Source organism: Podarcis erhardii (assembly GCF_964252035.2).
Source record: "Podarcis erhardii genome assembly, chromosome: 4".
In the NCBI taxonomy this organism is placed as follows: Eukaryota; Metazoa; Chordata; class Lepidosauria; order Squamata; family Lacertidae; genus Podarcis; species Podarcis erhardii.
Window position 1 is genome coordinate 55,140,214 of NC_138508.1, and position 15,713 is coordinate 55,155,926.

General features: G+C 39.2%; 1 protein-coding gene across 2 annotated transcripts in view; it reads left to right on the plus strand.

The window, feature by feature from the left end:
- The window catches only part of DOP1B (DOP1 leucine zipper like protein B), a 55,290-nt gene that overhangs the window by 15,106 nt on the left and 24,471 nt on the right, over positions 1 to 15,713 (plus strand). For both annotated transcript variants that reach the window (XR_014156120.1, XM_081859873.1), the window contains exons 8-19: positions 4 to 118; positions 1,751 to 1,871; positions 2,571 to 2,690; positions 3,465 to 3,561; positions 4,607 to 4,798; positions 5,972 to 6,662; positions 7,770 to 8,041; positions 9,095 to 9,247; positions 10,451 to 10,551; positions 11,115 to 11,305; positions 13,024 to 14,641; positions 15,370 to 15,481. Coding sequence is in view for 1 of the 2 variants with exons in the window: in XM_081859873.1 (XP_081715999.1) it covers positions 4 to 118; positions 1,751 to 1,871; positions 2,571 to 2,690; positions 3,465 to 3,561; positions 4,607 to 4,798; positions 5,972 to 6,662; positions 7,770 to 8,041; positions 9,095 to 9,247; positions 10,451 to 10,551; positions 11,115 to 11,305; positions 13,024 to 14,641; positions 15,370 to 15,481 (3,783 nt within the window). In the remaining variant the exon portion in view is untranslated. The remainder of the gene's footprint in view (positions 1 to 3; positions 119 to 1,750; positions 1,872 to 2,570; positions 2,691 to 3,464; positions 3,562 to 4,606; positions 4,799 to 5,971; positions 6,663 to 7,769; positions 8,042 to 9,094; positions 9,248 to 10,450; positions 10,552 to 11,114; positions 11,306 to 13,023; positions 14,642 to 15,369; positions 15,482 to 15,713) is intronic.

Sequence of the window (15,713 nt, forward strand, 5' to 3'; positions counted from 1 at the left end):
CAGGCGTTGATTGAAATACTGCATCAAAATTTTGCAGAATCTGACTTGGAGGAACAGCATCATGCATATCTGAGACCCTTCCGCATTCTCATAAGCCTACTTGACAAACCTGAAATAGGTAAGAAGGAAGTCTCTCAAGATAACTAATACAAAAATATACTTGGCTACGGTATATTTGTTTTCCATTTGTTCTAGGTTTGTGCCTTTAGCAAGCATCTGACGTGGGATGACAAATGATGGTTAAAGAAGAAAGTTAAAGACACTAAGTCACACCTAAAACAAACCATAGCCAACAACAAACCCTGACTTCAGAGTGGTGTTTGTTGGGTATAAACAAACCATACCAATTAATAAACTATGGGTTAACATTACATGTGAACAGGCCAATAGATGGTTAAGCAAAACAAAAGGCAAACTTTACACCTTTATCAATAGGTAGCAGGATGTCTACTCTTATCGTGTTGAGTCCCAATAAGGCTTGTGCCCAAATCACTAGTCATGTGCTTCAGTATGCCTCCAGGATATGCAGGAAACACACTATGAACAGACCTTTGTTTTGTCCATATCAGCTTTATGGCCATTCATATTGGTTTTTAAAACAATCTTGTCTCTAGATTATGTTCTGAATGGCTGTCAACCTTGGCTGCTTGAGTAGCTCTTGTGGATTTCTATTGTGGGAATAACATTTCTATTCCTAAATGTTTAGAAGTAACTGCCAAACTAATGTTGCATTTTCAGGGTCTCTTACGGTTTAACTGTTAGATGTTCTGCAATCCTGCTTTTTCCTTCTCTCTAATGAAATAAAGAAGTATATTCCATTGGTATGAGCATGCTACTGTTACTTCACTTTTAAAGCCTGACATATAATAGAAAAATTCTACCATTATTTCATACACCTGTGCAATATTTAATTATAAGAGAACCTGTGGCATTATTTCTATCCTTTTGAAATATTGCTTGAAATTGGTGTATAGGCTATATAGCAAGCAAGATCTTCTCTCAAAGTATTGTTTGAATATATTTTGAGGAGACCTAGTGCAGATGTAATGAAGCACTAGCCCTTCTGCTTTCAAAGGAATGGGTTGTATCTGTTGTTTGTTCTGCTCAGAGTAGACCTGCTGAAATTAATGAACATGGCTTACTTGGAAGCATCTATTCTTTGAAACTCCCTGCTTATTGATATCGACCTTGGATGTTCTCTTTTCAGTGCCTGCTTAAAACATTTTGTTCAGATAACAAATCTGTGGTAAGGGGACAGGCCACAATAGTAGCTCAAAATAAATAGTGTATAATATGAATAGTTGCACTCATCGTGGGGGGTGGGGGTGGGAAGGGGAAATACATATATTTCTAAGTACTTACAGTGGGTCTTGCTGAAGAGTATAAAGTTGAAGAAAAGCTCCTGAAAAATAGTTGTATTAGTTTGTTGCAAGAAAAGCAACGATCCGTTGCTTTAAAGGCTAAAATGTAATGCCATAAGCATTCTAAGCTAAAGCCTACTTCATCTGATGACCTGAGACCAGTACAGTACTTGGCTTCTCGCTAAGAATATTAAGGTTCTAGGAAACAATTTCTGATCACATTGTCGGGTTTTAATCATTCCAGTAAAAATGGAACAGGGCTTGACAATTATCTACATAATTCATTGAGCCACTAAGAAGTTGGGTTTCTATTTCCTCCTCTTCTATGCTGAAATAAAATATTGCCACTCATTATGATCAGACTTCATTGTATCTTTCTTTTGTTGAAGGACCACCAGTTGTTGCGGATTTGTTTCTTGAAGTGATCAGAGCATTCTATTCTTATTGCAAGGATACACTGGGTTCTGATCTTAAACTTAGTTACAGTCAAACAGGAAATGTCCTTACAAGGTATGCTTTGGTCTGTCTTTTTCTTTTTTTGCTCTGATATTAATCAGGTGTCCGAAAAACACCACTGGGATTTGATTTATATTCCCGCCCCCCACCTGCTAGTTTCCTGCTGACCATGCCTATTGTGTCATTGCATTTGAGTACCCAAATTAGCATTTCCTTGAAAGTAAATTTCATTGAAATTGAGCATTGAACTAGAATAGTTAGACAGTTAATATGTCGATCATTTTTTTTATAGGTAGTGGTGAGTGAGCACCCCTGCACTCAGTTTAGAATGGGCACACTGCAAGCAAGTTGTAATTAAGGGTTTGGTTTTACGTGAGTCTGCATCAAGCCTGGCCTTTTTCTGAGCTGAGACCTCTCAATTCTCTTGATGATGACATAGGGGGAAATGGCTGCAGGACCCCTTGTTGGATTATCAGCTGCAAAAGTCAGTTGGAAATGTAGGTCCATTGATGCTGGTAGTCCAGTAGGGCTTTGGGTATCATGGGAATACAGTACATAACCCACCTTGTGGCCAGGATGCTGTCAGAAGCATATGCCGTAGAAATCAACAACAGCTGATGAGACATAGTTACCATTACCCTGCTAGATTTCTTAATTTGCAATATATATTTGTTCTTTGACTTCTGTGCTTAATACTTCAGAATGCTTACTGCTGAATATTTACTACATTTGTTTGACTCTCGCTGTTTTTAGTGCAATCAAAGAAAACAAGAATGCATCTGAGATAGTTAAAACAGCTAATCTGTTGATCACATCCTTAAGCACGGATTTTCTCTGGGATTATATGACCAGATGTTTCGAAGACTGCTTCAGGTAGCGTGCGCGCTCTCTCTATATATATATTATGCTGTTAGAGTTAATCTAAGAGTCTGAACTTTGCTACTTATTCTTGACCTACTGTGTGTTGTATGTATTTCCTATGAAGTTTTATTGTTGTACACCACTGTAATACAGTTTGTGAAAAGCATTATAGGAATCTTTCAATAGTAATATATTTAAGTGAGTGAGTGAATAAGTAAATGGCTGAGAGAATGGTAGAACAAATTTGAATTAAATGAGTTGGTTACTTTTCTTTAAAAAATACTGTATTCGATATATCCTTATGAACCTGTTGGACAGCTTAGTTGAACATATTGTTTAAATCTTAGTTCTATTTGATTATTTATTTCATATTGTTGATGAATTTCTTCCTATGAAATTTCTTTATTTAACAATAAAAGCATAACTAACTGAAACAATAGTTTTAATAATAACCAGGTTTTTAAAATCTTGTTTTGTTTGTTAACTTTTTATCTTATTAAAAGGAGTCAGGTTAATTCACCCTTGATCCTTAAATGTGTATGCATTTTCATGCCTTGGTGTACAAGATTCTGGCCGTTGATATAATATATAAAACTTAGGGATAATATGCTGCTGCAGTGTTCACTTTCATGTCTCTTCAATGCTTGATCTTTATTACATTTCAGCCATAAATATCGAAACATTTCTTAGCTGCATTTCTACCAAAAGTAGCAAGGAAGATAAAACATCAATGCAGTTCAATTTCTAAAAAGTTCCTCAAAACCACGCTTTCCCTTTCAATTGCAGAAATAAATCTATGCAGAAACAACTTATGACGAGGAATGTTGCAACCGTTTCAGAACTCTGCACTCTTCTGATATTTCTTCTAGATGTAATACCATTAGTAAGTCAATTTCCATGTGTATCCCTACAAATAAACAAATTATTAAGAAAACACATTTTAAATTGCCAAATATCTGATGGTGCACGGACACATTTGTCATTTGAAAAGTGTTTTTTGTATACTAATCTTGTCTTTATGATTTGCTCAACTTTTTTGACTTAAGTTTCACACATATATTAAAGAGTTGTGGAATGATAGATTTTGTTCAACGTTTTGTACATTTATGGTCAGCTTTTGGGCCCTAGGGAAAAAAAAAGATTGATCATTTCAGCAGGGGGAATATGCAGTAATCTGCAAACTTGTTTTTACAACCTTGTTTAATTTTGGATGACTATGTGCTGCGTTCTTTAGCTGTTCTTTAGGTTCAAGTAAAGTGACTTCTCTAGGGTCTACAAATTATTTTATTTATTACTTATTATTGCTTAAATTATTTAATATAACCTGCCATTCTTCAACAAGCCCCAGAATGTTAGCAACATGAGTAAAAGCAGTTGTTTAAAAAATGACATCAAAGTGTACAAGAATCAATCTTTATTTTAAAATGTTAACATAATACAGTGGTGCCCCACAAGACGAACGCCTCGCAAGACGGAAAACCCGCTAGACGAAAGGGTTTTCCGTTTTGGAGGCGCTTTGCAAAACGAATTTTCCTATGGGCTTGCTTCGCAAGACGAAATGTCTTGCGAGTTCCTGCGGGTTTCCCCCCCTTTTTTCCCCCTTTTCCTAAGCCGCTAAGCCGCTTATCAGCTGATCCACTGATAAGCCGCTTAACAGCTGATCGCTAAAAGCCGCTAAACCGCTAATAGCGCTAATCCGCTGAGCTGTCAATGGGCTTGCTTCGCAAGACGAAAAAAACCGCTATACGAAGATCCTCACGGAACGGATTAATTTCGTCTTGCGAAGCACCACTGTAAATAAGATTAGAATAAAGATGTAATTGATTGCATATATATACATAAAACTTAATAAGCAAAAAGAACTGATTTCTAAATTATATGTACGTCATTTAAGAAATTTGCTTATTTGAAATGTCTTGTTTTTATAGGAACTTTATTCCGAAGTGCAGTCTCTCTATCTGCCACAGATGCTCTGCTGTATAGTGCAATCTCTCCTTGAAAACATGGAAACACTAAGTTTACCAGAGCTCACTCATGCCTTAAGGACATGCTTCAAAGTACTTAGCAAAGTGCAGATGCCCCCTGCCTACCTAGGTACTGATACAGGAAGCTCAGACACTGTAGGTATTAAGAGATGAGTTTATGTCTATAATACATTTTGTGAATTGATTAATCAGATTGTTCATGTGGTCATTCATTATGCTGTACTGTAGTTCTTATGCTGTAATGGGACGCTTCGCCCCCCCCCCCCCCGGGCCATCCTAAGTATTAAACTGAGTATCAGTACTATGTTTCTTGCAAATAACACAAATATTCAGTTTGACTTGTCATGTCAAGAGTCTGATGCTTATGGGGGCTTTCTGCACTTGGCCCAAAAGGCTGAATATTCAGTCTCATACATGATGAGAGGTGTAGGTGCTTCAGTGCAGTATTTTGCTATAATAATATTAATATTGGAATAACTATCAACCAGTTACAAATATCCACTTCTCAGGGAAGGTAGTGGAGAGCTTGACTTTTACGGGGAGCAACCTTGCTCCTGCTTCTAGATCTCTTGTAGCTTTCAGTACCACTGACAGTGATATGCTCCTGGACTGGACCAGCGCCATGGGATGGGGATTGGGGACACTGTGTTACAGTGATTCTGGTCCTATCTACAGGACCAAGTCCAGAAAGTTGTATTAAGAGAGTGCTTTTTTTGCCCCCTGGTGGTTACACTAAGGGATGCTGCAGGGCACTATTTTATCTCAAATGGTATTTAATATTGATATGAAGCTGCTGGGAACATTCATGAGGGCAAAATGGCATCAGTACGCTGAAACTCAGCTCTCTTTCTCTGTAACATCTGAATTTGTGTAATACTTAAAGCAGAATATGCCTTTGCATTTGAATAGCAGAAGGATAGTTCCAGACAAGCATAAATCCCCACTGTTCTCTACCAGATTTGTGTCTTTGTTTCATATAAGGCAGTGTTCAACCCCACATCTGTTCATTTACTTATAAAAATATTTATATGCCTATAAAGAAAATAGCAAAGTGGTTCACAACGACTGCATATAAAGCCATACAATAAAAAGCTTATAAAAGGTTTACATCAGAAATTGGATAGCTGTTGTGGAAATATGTATTCTTGTTTGCTTGCACAAGCCTGATGGAATAGAAAAAGTTTTTGCCAGGCATTTTAAACATGCAGTTAAAACATGCAAGGATGTTTTAATGTTATTCATGTATGGTTTTTGTATAGAGTAAACCTCAACATTCACATTTGGGTCCACATCTTTGCATTATTTCAGAGCCCCATGAGGGAAGAAAACCAGGAACTGACTCCAGAATCCAAAGTGCTCCAGAATGAAGATGACACTCTTTTTCCTCCACTCAAGTCTGAAGACAGTGGTATAGGCCTTAGCACTTCATCCCCAGAGTTTTCTCAGCACTTGAGAATACCTAGGGTAACTCCTGAGAAAGATGATGTCTGGAAAAAGGGTGGAAGCATGCAGAAGACCTTGCAGTGCATCCAGGAGCTGGTGGCAAAATTTGCCAGCAAATACGTATTTGTCGTTCATCTACAAGATCCCAGTAATGGCAGTGTTCTGTCAGTGCATGCAAGACAAGGCGAGAAAAAAGGAAACCATTATCAAGCTGCTGGAAATATTTCCAAGAAAAGGAGCTCATGGGACTCCAAGCAAATAACTGTTCCTCAGTTTAAGCAGATGCTAACAGACCTATTCACTGTCCGAGGGTCATCTTTTAAACAGAAAGATCTGGATCCTCCATCTCCTTCAGAAGAGTTTGGTGGTGAAAGAGGGAAAAAGGAAGAAGAATGGGACATTGACCAAGTTATGCTTGACCTGGGAGATATGAGAGAAGACTGTAGAGAGGCCTTTGCAGCTATGTGCTACCTCTTATTGGATTGTACTACATTTCCTGTTTATCTTTCTGAGGAGGAAACTGAGGAGCTCCATTTGTCTCTCTTTCAAGTGCCTGGTAAGAGGAACATTATAATTTGCAGAAGAGTACATAATAAGGCAGTGTTGTGTATTCAATAATCTTCCACTAGAATTGTTCAAAAATAGTAATGTGATAGGGCTCTAAATTTGTAAGTATAGGGCAAGGATCAGTTAAGGCCTAGGGCATGTGGCTTTCAGAGTGCTGGCAAAGAGCAAATAAAGCCCTGAGTGAAGAAAGGATAGCCAGGTATGTGTTGAGCGGATTTAAATGATCAAATAGGCACAATCTCAGATTTGCCAGTATTTCGTTAAAGTGGTGTTTTCTGAAAGAGCTTGTGCTCTTTGACTGCATTCCAGTGCATATTTACCTAGGAGTAAGTCCCACTGAGCATAATTGGACTTGTTGCTAGGTAAATGTGCATTCATACCTTGGTTGCTTTCTTCGGCTTGGCATGTTGAGGTCTGGATGAGATTCCTGTCTAATTTGCATTTCCCATGCACAATTGGCCAATGACTTTCAGACGAAAAATGGGTTGATACTTCCATCATCTTGTTTAGTAATGTGTCTAGCAATGTAATGTACTTACCTAGTAATATTCTTTAGATTGTGAGTACTGCCAGGGCTCTTAAGAAAGAAGACAGAGGTATCAGTATGTTTGGAGAAAGTACAAAAATATATATTAAAAAAAACTTTAATGGGATAAAAAGCAACCCCAAAGCAGCCCAAAGAGGACTAAACATGTTGAATAACTAAAGAATGTTGACTGTTGTTTAGAAAGGAAAGTGGTGGTTGTGGGGGGGGGGGGGGAGGAATGGCTGGGCTGGCTAGAATCCTGAGCAGGATCACTTCTATATTAGAGAAGGGCAGAGCATCAGTTTTGCAAACAGAAGGCCCCATGATCAATTCCCATCATTTCTGGGTAGTTCTGGGAATGTCCCCTAGAGAGCTGCTGTCAGACAGTGTAGACAACACTGATCTAAATGCAGCTTCCTATGTTCCTATGCACTCATAGGTGAAGGATGCATTGTAACATTTTGTGGCACTTGCATATGTTAAATGATAAATGTTTGTCAAGGGGACAAACTGTTCCGAACAACGATTGTACTAAAACTGGAGCTAAAACTATTTGTCTGCTCTCCTCAGGTGGCTGTGAATCCAGTTTTCCCCTGTGGCTCAAATCCCTGATGACAATATGTTGCTGTGTCAATGACTGCCACATTCAGAATGTGTCCATCTCTGTACTGCTAGAAGTAATTAACCAATCCCAATCATTGGCACTGGTTATTGAAGACCGAGTAAAGCGGTATAAAGTTCCTGGGCAGAACCCCTTCTTTGGAAGGCTGCAGATGGTCACAGTTCCTCCTATTGCACATGGGGTTCTCAAACTTATTTCAGAAAAAACTGATTTCTACCAGGTAATGTACTAAAATGCACGCAAAGCTGCATTATAAACTTATAAACAATGTGTTGGGCATTGTTGTTTCCATGGAAATGGAATGCTTATAATGTGCAAGTGGCTTAATGTTGTTTACTTGATTCTATCTAGCACTTGCACCTCTTAAACAAAATGGCAACTGCGACCCTGGAAGAGCAGCCGTAATGGTGTTATGGGGTGGGGAAGGGAAGGGAAGGGAAAGGGAAAGACATCAACTTGCAGAAATAGCATGGGATGACATTCACTAGAGGTACAAAAACCAAACTCTATTCAGGATGAAGGTAGCTCAGCATTCCATTCTCCAGTGCTGATGGCCAAACCATTGCAACTGGCCAAGAAAGTAAATAAACACGTCCTGCTGAAGTACAAATCATTGCCTATTTCCTTGCTGTGTTAACTTTGAAAAGCACTTACAAATAATCCTTAGTAACAATACTGAATTAAACTTTGCTTCACAGTCGCATAGAACTAGTAAAATACAAAACAATAATTATATTAATGTACACACATATCCTGTGGGGGCTTTGCTTTAGCAGAAAATGATTCTACTCGTGCAAGTTGGGGCACCCAAATTCTGTAATTCTTCCTTGCCTACTGCAGTGGGGCAGGGAGTTTATGTGCGATGAGGGTGCGCTGACTTGCTTTCCACTACAACAAAGTGAATTTTGGAAAGAAAGAAATTGTAACATTTTAAAGACATTATTATATCTTAACTGCCCTTTAAAACAAATGTGCTTTTCAGTGGTATTCATCACCTAGATTATTCTGCTGTATAGGGATGTGGGGTGGCGCTGTGTATGTTAAGGGTATTAATACCTAGTTACTGTGAAATGCATTTTTGCCCTATCAAATGGCATAGTTTGACTCGAGGTGTACTGTTTTCCATGTTCACATTATCTTTTGATTGCATTAATAAACATGGTGCTGTATGATGGTGTGTAGTATAGAAAACCATGAACTATTTTCAGTAACACAGATTCCTTTAAACCTGCCTGAAAGCGTGGTTTTTTATTTATTTTTAATTTCACTACAGAGAGTTGCTCAAGTGCTTTGGAATCAGCTAAACAAAGAGACGAGAGAGCATCACAACACTTGTGTAGAGCTGTTCTACCGTCTTCATTGCCTAGCTCCATCTGCTAATATCTGTGAAGACATTATCTGCCATGCATTGCTGGATCATGATAAAGTAAGGTTTATTAAAGGTTGTATAGCCTAACACAGCACTCTCGTTTTGTGGGGTGGGGTGGGGTGGCACATCACAATCACTCCTAGAACAGATTTTGGGGGAACATGTGTATAGAAGGGAGAAAGTTCCTTTGCCCGAATAGAAATCCTTGCTTGATAGGGTGCACTGGTTAGATACTACCCAATGTTTTTGGAATATCAGTAAAACATATTTTATGTTAAACCGAAGTTGTTTTGAAATCTGCGATTAACATTCCTTTCTGCTAAGACTTCTAAAGGGCTCCATTAGACCTCAGATTGATACTGTTTAAAAATAAATAAAAAGGTGTGTGAAGATTAAGGAGGATCAGCTGTGTGTGGTAGAACATATGCCTTGCATGTTGAAGGTCACGGTCTCAATCCATGGCATGTCCAATCTGAAAAACAAAACGTGTCTTGAGTAATGGAGCATTGACAAACCAGTTGGAAACTCCTGAAGAGTTGCTTCCAACCAGAGTAGGCAGTCCTAAACTGAATCAGCCATTGGCTTCATGCAGTTTCAGACAGTTCTTTGGCGGCTGCCCTGTTAGATGTGGCTCTTCTGTCCAGTAGACAGATGCTGTCTCAGCTCCACTCTTGGACTAGTCTCCTAGCCCTCTTGAGTAAATATTGCTCGAAATCTTCTTTCTTAACACTGCATAGGCTACCTGTAGCCCTAGGTTGGCAAGCACTTTGGGTCGCTCATTATGGCAAGGACTGAGAAGCCTTTCCTCAAACCACAGTTTATATTTTATCCCTTCTTCTGGGTTTTGAGGAGTAGATGTAATTAACTGGATAATGAAGAGCAGATTTAATTAACCAGCCTACTTGCTAACAATACACTGATTTTCTTCATTTTTGGAAGCATAAGTAACCACATGTTCACTATAATCGTTCCATCAAGGCTTCATATTTCTCAAACTAAAAGGAAATAGAGCTAAGCCTTTAGAAGAATATAATGATTCATTTCATTCTGACTACTGCTATTTTCAAAGAGATCTCAAACATTTTTCTTGTATTGAGGGGCAAGTGTACATTCATCAGCGTATTCTTGTCTTTCCATAATTATCACTAATTTATGTAGGCTGCAAGGCTGCAATTTTAAATCTATGTAGTTGAATATATCAAACTAGCTCATAAACATTCTTTTTGTTCTGATTTTGCTTTGGGTTTCTTTCCTCCTAAGGGGACAAGGCTGGAGGCACTGTTCCGGTTCTCTGTCATGTGGCATTTGACCAGAGAAATCCAAGGCAGCAGAGTCACTTCCCACAATCGCTCTTTTGATAGGTATTGCTATTACTTTTATGTCTATTTTGATGGTGTAGGTTTAAATTAAATTTACTTTTGGTCCTTGAACTGAAAAGACTACAGTTTCATATGTACCCAAAATATACCTAAGCCAAAAATATTGTTGTTGTTTTTCCGATGGGCATCTTTAACATTGTGCTTAGCTTGTTTTCCTATAGCACTGTACAGAAACCTTCCACATTTGCACACTTAAGTTTGCTTTCAACCCATTATTGCAGGCCAGCCATAGCTTCTTCCCTATCTGATGTGAACATCCATACGTGTGAGTGTGTGTGTGTACACGCACATGCACATACAAAAAACATTCACCTGTTTCTCCAATTCAAAGATTCTTATGTTCACAACACCACCATAAAGGTTTCATTTTCTACTGCTGCTCCTTAACAAACAAATTGAAGAAGGCAGAGAATGTTCCTATTGCTGGAAAAGCTATTTTTTAAATGTGTGTGTCCCTTTTTGTAAACTAGTCTTCCAACTCAACATTTTAACATAATTCTAGCCTTGTCACCTTGAACAAATATTACTGTAATTTCTCCATCCAGGTCTCTGTTTGTTGTGTTGGACAGTCTTAATAATTCGGATGGAGCTATTGGTGCTGCCGCACAGGGTTGGTTGATACGAGCACTGTCACTTAATGATGTTGCACGAATTCTGGAACCCATCCTTCTGCTTCTGCTTCATCCCAGGACACAGCGTACCTCTATTCACTGTGTCAAGCAGAAAAATTCAGCAGGTAAGATTTCACTTAAGAAGATTCCTTGACCTTCAGGTGAAAGGTCCACCTAGTCCAGCATTTGGGCTCCCAACAGATGCCCCTGGAGAGCCTTCAAACCATACATGAAAACACATCCCCCCCCCCACGGCAATGCTATATTTAATCCTGGAGGTTTCTTTAGCCATTAAGGCTAGCAGGAAGTGATAAGACTTGGCCTTCCATGAATGATTCCAATTCCCTTTTCAATGTGGTAGCTATCACTACATTTTTTTGGCCATGAATTCCATAAATTATATGTTGTGGGCAGTATATTTCTTTTGTATTTCCTAAAACCATTCCTAGTCCTTTTCATGGGCTGATCCAGCCTGTAGTAGTATGGGAGAAGGAAGGGGGGAAATATTTGTTAGGCATATCACCTTTTTGTCTAAACAGAAACCCCAAGCACAGAAAATGTTGGCCTCTACAGGGTTGAAGTCTAAATTTGCCTTCTATGTAGTAGCTGTGCCTTAGCTTTTACCTGTAACAGGTGCCGTGTGTGTGTGTTATGCTCCCTTCAGTATCTAGGGGCGAGTCTCAGACATTTAATTCTATTTTTTTTTTACTAATAAAAATTGTTTGGCATTTCAAAAGAAGAAATAAACAATGTTAGTCAATAACATAGTAGACAAGCATATGAAGGTCATACATAAACAAGATAGTGCAGAATCCAAGGCATTGATAAAAAGGGTTGAGGTTAAATTTTTAGTTACCTGGATGCAAGCAGTGATCCTCTCAGAAGGAGAGCACGAAGGAATAGCCCAGCAATGACAATATTTCTATCCAAATTTCCTGTGAAGACTTAAGGTTTATTATACATTAATATAATTAATTGTTATCGGACCCAGTTACTAGAGAGAAATAAACTATTCTTAAAGAGGGGCTATAAATCCCCAAGGATATCTGGCTACATTAAAGAAATGCAATAAATCCCAGCATTTAAATCCCAGCATTAATATGTCTGATCATAGTCAAAACAATATTAAACTTTTGGACATAGCGAAATACTTGGTGTGTGTCTGAGTATACTAAGCGTTGTCATTTAGAGAATTTATTTCAGCTTTGCTGTCTTTGTGAAAACAATATTTCCTGGATAATTGGGTACAATTAGTAATTTGTAGCTTTTATGATATGTGTTGTCCAGCTTAGTTATTGTTCTAGGGAACAATTTAAAGGTTTATTGTTTTAAGATAGGGAAGGGCAAACCAGAGGATCAGTATGTGAGCATGGCTTGTCTCTCATGACTTGATGTGCATATGAGCATCACAAAGATACAAAGGATGCCATCATTTCCAATGTAAGAAGTCTAATTTGTTAAAGATCATAATCTACAAATACTAGCCAATACGTGTTAATTTTTATTTGCTGTATTTATAAATGGCTGCCCAAGAACACTGGACTCTGGGTGGCTTCCAAATAAAATGATAAAATATCATTTAAAAATGGTTTGGAGTATCAACAATTTCAGGCCCAAAGAAGAATAAAATCAGACACCTAAAACTATACAGCAGATAGACATTGCTTCAGAACATAGGTCCCTTAACAACAGTCTATTGTGAACACATGGCACATTTGCAAAGGAGGAGGGTCACTCGTTGTGTTCAGATACTGGATGAGAAAGCACCTGCTCTCTGAAGGCTGCACCTTCACTACTGAATGAGTGGTCACTGTTTTAGAAAGGCAATTTTGCTTTCTTTCAGAAGACATGCGTTTCTGGTACAAAAAGAAAAAAGTCCCTTTCCAGAAGTCCTTGGGGCGTTCTGAAAGCAGCTCTGAAGAAAGTTTGCCACTGAGCCAGTTTACAACTGTGGACAGGGAAGCCATTTGGGCTGAAGTTGAAAAAGACCCAGAAAAATGCCTGCTTAAAAATGAACTGGCTGTTAGTGATGATTATCGGTGTGCAGAAGCTTCACGATACGTGGATGAGGAGGATAATAGTGAACACACAGAGTCTGCTGATACCAGTACTGGACCTACGGATAGTGATAATACATCATCCTTTTCTCCTTCTCTGGACCAGCAGGATATAAGCAATGACGAGAACTACAGTGGCTCGACAGACGACAAAGAAAGCATGAAGCTTGTTGGTTCTTCTAATGTTTATCCTCCTGAAAGTTCCAAATCCAGCACCATGCTCAATCTGGTACGCGCAGATTCGGAGAAAACTCAAGCATCGGAGTCTCTCTCAAGCGATGATGAGGTGGATTTGGAGCTTCAAGCCCTTACCACCGCTAGGTTGCTAAAACAGCAGAAGGAAAAACAGGAAATGGCCGAGGCTCTGTTTAAGCACATTCTTTTGTACCTGCAGCCATATGATTCCAAAAGGGTCCTATATGCTTTTTCTGTACTTGAGGCAGTACTCAAAACAAACCCTAGGGAGTTTATTGAAGCTGTAGCCAGCACTAGCATGGATACTAGCTCCACAGCTCATCTGAATCTCATCTACAATCTTCTAGCCCGCCACCAGGAAGCCCTGGTGGGACAGAGCTTCTACGGAAAGCTTCAGACTCAGTCACCAACCGTGTGTCCCCATTCACTGTTAATAGAGTTGCTGACATACCTGTGTCTGAGTTTCCTGCGCTCTTACTACCCTTGTTACTTAAAAGTGACTCACAAAGATGTGCTTGGCAATAGGGATGTCCAGGTCAAAAGTGTTGAAGTCTTGATAAGAATGATGACGCAGTTGGCTACAATGGCCAAATCATCAGAGAGCAGGAACACAGAATTTATACGCAACTTGCTTGGCAGATGCAAAGTTCAAGAATTTGTCCTCCTTTCTCTATCCGCTTCTATGTATGTTAGTCAGAAGTGCTATGGACATACAATGGCCAGTAAGACTAATAGGTTAAGTGAAGAGTGCATCCTCGAGGAAAGCCTAATCAACTTTGGTCCTGATCAGATTTGGAGCGAGCACCCGTTGCAGATTGAGCTGCTTAAACTTCTGCAAGTGTTGATAGTCTTGGAGCATCACCTTGGACAGACTCAGGAGGAGGTGGAAAATCAACCAGGCCTATCTAAGGAATGGCAAAAGTCACTTAACTTCCAGGAGGCCATTAGTGCAATGCAGTATGTGCATCCACACCCTATAACCTCGCAGGGATTATTTGTGTCTGCCGTAGTCCGAGGCTTGCAGCCTGAGTATGGCTATGGCATGCATCCAGCTTGGGTGGGTTTGGTTGCATATTCCTTGCCATTCTTTGGGAGATCTTTAGGTTGGACAGTGGCACCGTTTATTGTACAGATATGCAAGAACCTGGACGAACTTGTCAAACAGTATGAATATGAAACTCTGAAAGTGTCACCAAAGTCATCTGTAAGGTAAGAGAATGTTGTTCATAAAATCTGGCTTTTTCATGTTTAGCTAATTTAGCTGTTGGTCAGTGGCTCATTTTCTATTTGTAAGTTTCCTTAAATTATTTGTTTGGTTTCTTGGGGAGGGGAAGGATGTAGGAACATAAGAAACTGCATTTATATCAGGTCCGACTCTTGGCTTTCTAGCCCAGTATTATCTACTCTGGCTCGCAGCAGCTCTTAGGTCTCTGGAAAGAGGTGTTTCCCAGCCTCAGCTATCTGACCCTTTCAATTGGAGGTGTCTGGGGTTGAAATGGGCAGCTGATCTTCTGCATGCAACACATGTAGCGCCACTGAGCTATGCAGGCAAGACTTGTTTCAGCTTCTCAGTTCCACCAGTAGGGGAAATGTCCCACTCAATTCTTGTGGTGTCTCAATCAGAACAGGCTTTTCCCTGCCACATTTTCATCATCTTGCAAGGTTTGTCTGGTATTCCCCCCGCCCAAAAACCACTGTTGTTGTCCCCTCCCATCCAGGACAGATAATCTACACACTGCTCTCTCTTTGCTTTTATGAGTTAGCCAGTGGGCAAACTCTCCCTAGATAGCAAAGCATCAGCAGATAACTGGCTGGGTGGATTAAAAGCATAGCATGCAAAGGAAAAGTTCTAGCTTAATGGAAGTGAATGCGGGCTATCCCCTAATTTCTTTACAAGACTGAAACAACCAACTGAATTGTTAACTTTCTCCCCAAAGCATGAATTCTAAAAGGGAAAACATCACACCAGATTATCCTCTTACCCTTTTGGAAGGACTAACCACTATTGGCCATTTTTGTCTTTTGGATCATCCAAATCAAACCAAAAAGGTAATGATGTTGTTGTTTTTCTTGCTTTCTTTTGCTGTCTAATATATACTTTTGACAGGTGATGTTTCCAGTTATTAAAGAATATCCATTCAAACTATGTTGAACTTTAAGGGTGTTACTGAATTGAGACCATGACAGCCTCATATTAGGAAAAGATGGAATAGTGAAATCTTTTGTCAGGTCAAGATAAGCCACAGTTAGAAATTTTGTTATGTGACTGTGAAAATGTTCT